General features: G+C 49.2%; 1 protein-coding gene across 3 annotated transcripts in view; it reads right to left on the bottom strand.

Moving 5' to 3' along the window:
• The window catches only part of Sh3glb1 (SH3 domain containing GRB2 like, endophilin B1), a 37742-nt gene extending 34299 nt beyond the window's left edge, over positions 1-3443 (bottom strand). The window contains exon 1 of one of the 3 annotated variants that reach the window (XM_021157538.2): positions 3097-3443. In XM_021157538.2, coding sequence (XP_021013197.1) covers positions 3097-3168 — 72 coding nt within the window. In that variant the 5' untranslated portion in view covers positions 3169-3443. The remainder of the gene's footprint in view (positions 1-3096) is intronic. The other 2 variants (XM_021157539.2, XM_021157540.2) reach the window with 2 other exon arrangements.
• Between the last annotated feature and the right edge of the window lie 16 nt (positions 3444-3459).

The following is a 3459-nucleotide window of genomic DNA, read 5'->3' on the forward strand; positions in this document are numbered from 1 at the left end:
CTTTTAAAGAAAGTCAGTCCCCTATATACATTCTACCCTAACACTTTTAAAGAAAGTCAGTCCCCTATATACATTCTACCCTAACACTTTTAAAGTACCAAGACTTATCTACCTATTTATATATTTGAATAGTTTTGATCTCATGTTTCCACTTAAAACAAAAGGATAATTTCTAATAAAATGCCTGAGCATAATGTATGTATGTATCTATGGAAGGTGACCAGAGAATGGCCCACTTTTTTAAAGTACAATTTTCTTTGAAAGGAAATTACTTAGAAATGAGAAAGCTTACTTCTCTCTACTACTCTTGCTTTTTTGTTGTTGTTGTTGTTTTTTACTACTCTTGCTTATAAAGAGTCACTGCACAGCTCTTAAACTACTCTTGGCATGGAACTTGGCACTTTGGCACTCTACAGATATCACCATAGCTCAGAGCAGTAACTCAGTTATTGACAAAATGCTAGAATAAGAAAACAGTGCTTTATTGAAAACTAATATTCCAGCATTCTGGATTTCACGGTGTAACTTAGAAACACCCTGCTTTCCTTGTAAATTTGCTTGAAAAATACCGTGGAATGTGTCAAACAAAAAACTAGCAGTATAGTGGAAAACACTAGCAGTATAATGAATCTTCATAAACCCTTACTTATGATTCAGCTTCAACAACTACCAACACTCTGCTAATCTGCTTTCAATTACTTGGTCTGTTCTTCTGAAAAACTGTAGAGTGAGCCTCAAACTGGTATAACCATAACTTTTCAGCATGTGATGTTAGCAGACAACATAAAAGGACACATTTAAAACCTCAGGTCTCATTCCCTTCTTAATAAATGTTTGAAGTCACAATCCAGCGTCATTTTTCACAGGTTTTTCTCCTACTCCAGGGCTAATCTGACACAGTCAACCAAGTCACAAATACTTAGCTGGTCTTGGGGACATAGCTCTTTTCCACCTGGCTTCCCCAGTACTCTCAACTTGTTTGTCTGGAATAGCTTTCTTCCAAAATAAAAACCAACCAAACTGCAACCCCCCACAAGCACTTGTGTTTCCGTTACTTCACGAAGGTCTCTTGGTGCCTCGTGCCATTAGAATGGAAAGCCCAAGTCTCCTGGCACCATAGCATGACCACCGCCACCTCTCCGAGTAAGTACCCTATCCGCTTCCACTGCCTTGTTTGCTCATGCGCTCTACGCTGCTGGGCTGGGAGGAGAAACACTCTTCTGATTTTATTTTAATCACTGATAATAAACATGGAGTATAGAACTGAAAAAGACTGAAGAGAGAATTATTTGCCAGCTCACACGTTAGGATACAACTTAAAAACCTTTTCGGTAAAAAAAGCACCAGAAACAATTAGAAACTAAAATTCATTGGGGAAGTACAATTTTTATGAAAATTTCTAGTTTTACTTTCTAAAATTGAGTCTTTCAATAATTTAGATTGAATTCTTATGTATTTTGTGTCTGACTGAGACACATAATTGTATTAAACTGTGGATTATATAGTGTCACATTAAATACCTGGAGTAACAGGTAAGCAACACTAAACAAAAGTTACCACAGCCTCTGGTCCTCTACTGAGTTAATGTTAGGTCTAAAGACACCTCATCTCATCCCCCAATTATTGAATCACACATTTCTGGGGAGGAAGGAGGATTAAGGGAAGTGTATGGCTATGAGCTTCTCACACAGTGCACTAGTCCAGGGAATCAAAAGCGAGGTGTAATTTCCCATCTCTAAGAGTTACTCACTGTTGGTAAGCGCGTTCAGATTTTACCAAATGATCTTTAAGTTCTCTTGGGGCCACATCATATTGCTATTTTACATATCTTAACCCCGTGATGATCATTCTGAGGGAAAACTCAGCTTCTAGTATAGTAAGTAGTGGGTCAGAGGGCAACTTTGGTTGTATGCTAGCCAAGCAAGTCAAGCCAGTTTATTTACCCTCTCTGAGACTGCTTCCTTTTTAAGGGAGGGCGAACAATGCCTCTCTGGCAAAGTGACAGAGATGGGCTGCAGCTAGTACGTTCAACGCACAGTAAACTGCTCGTCATACTATTTTTCGTAAGATAGGCAGTCATTACTCTGGGGAACTGTCTGATTCTTTTGCCTAGAATAACGCAATATGATATTCACAGTGCCAGTAAAATGAAATGAATCAAGAAATAAAGCAGCACACGTGAGATTTATAGTTCGGTGGGTTTCTGGCACATGGGAAATTACTTTTGTTTTCTCTTTACGGAACGGAGGGCTGCTGCCTACCCTATGTCACTAACTTCAATACCAGACTGTTTACAAGCCACGTTGTGAAATTTACATCTGCTCCGAGATTTAACTGAGTTTGCATAATGTGGGTGTTGACTGTAAAAATCTGACCAAGTTCCCTATTGCTGACACTTCCTTGATCACAGAATAAGGAGACGCAGTGAACTTTCCCCTTCCAAGTGTGCCTGAAGCCAAGCGTGCCCCGTCCCCTCCAATGTGACCAGGGACACAACAACGTGAATCGCGTCCTCCTCTCACCCCTGCTCTATTATAGCCCATCTGGGGAACGCGTCAGGGCACCCCTAATCCCAGGTGTCCTGCGTCCTTGGTGAAGCTGGGGCACCGACAGGGACAGGCAATCTCCATCTCCCCCACGGGCTGCTAAGCTCTGGGACAATCCTTCCAGGGGCAGCAGCGAGGGCTGGTGGGAACTGAGCTGGCAGCTCCTCTGCGTTGAGGGGCAGGAAAAGGAAACTCCCTTCTGGGTCGGACGCGGCCCGGAGGGCGAGAGCGAGCGCAGCGGAGGGTGGGGGTGGCGCCAAGGTGCTCGGCGAGCCCTGCCTCGCCGGCTGGGGCACCGAGGCCTCCGCCCCGGGGTGAACCCAAGGTGTCCCGGACGGAGGACGCCCTGGGCCGCGTCCCGACTCCCCTCCCGGGGCGCGGGGCGGCGGCGGCCGGGCGAGCGAGGCGGAAACGGCCAGCGGGGCAGGGGCGCCAGGCCGCGCCCATCGGCAGGCCTGGGTACCAGGGCGACGCCATCCCCGACCCGCCCTCCGCTCGCTCTCCCCGGAGCCACCACCCCGCCCGGCCTCAACCGCCGCCGCCGCCGTACCTGCACGGCCCGGCTGAGGAAGGTGCCCGCGTCGGCCGCCAGCTTCTTCACGTTGAAATCCATGATGTTCATGCCGGGCGGCAGCCGGGCAGAGCCGCCGGCTGCGCTAGCGGGGAGGCGGGGAGCGCCGCGGCCGGGCTGGGGCGCCGGGCGACGGCGACGGCGGGGCGGACGTGGTAGGTGGCGGGAGGCGGCGCCAGCCCCGCGCAGCTGTCGTTTCCTGGCGGGGAGGAGGGGAGGGAAGAGGGCGGGCGCCCGCGAGCGCGCGCCTCGCCGCTCACACGCTGGGCCTGTCGCGTCGCCGAGCAGCTGCGAGCCACGGGGACCGAGGTCGCGTCCGGAGGAACGCCCCGCCCCGCCCCG

The sequence above is a fragment of the Mus caroli genome, chromosome 3 (assembly GCF_900094665.2).
Source record: "Mus caroli chromosome 3, CAROLI_EIJ_v1.1, whole genome shotgun sequence".
In the NCBI taxonomy this organism is placed as follows: domain Eukaryota; kingdom Metazoa; phylum Chordata; class Mammalia; order Rodentia; family Muridae; genus Mus; species Mus caroli.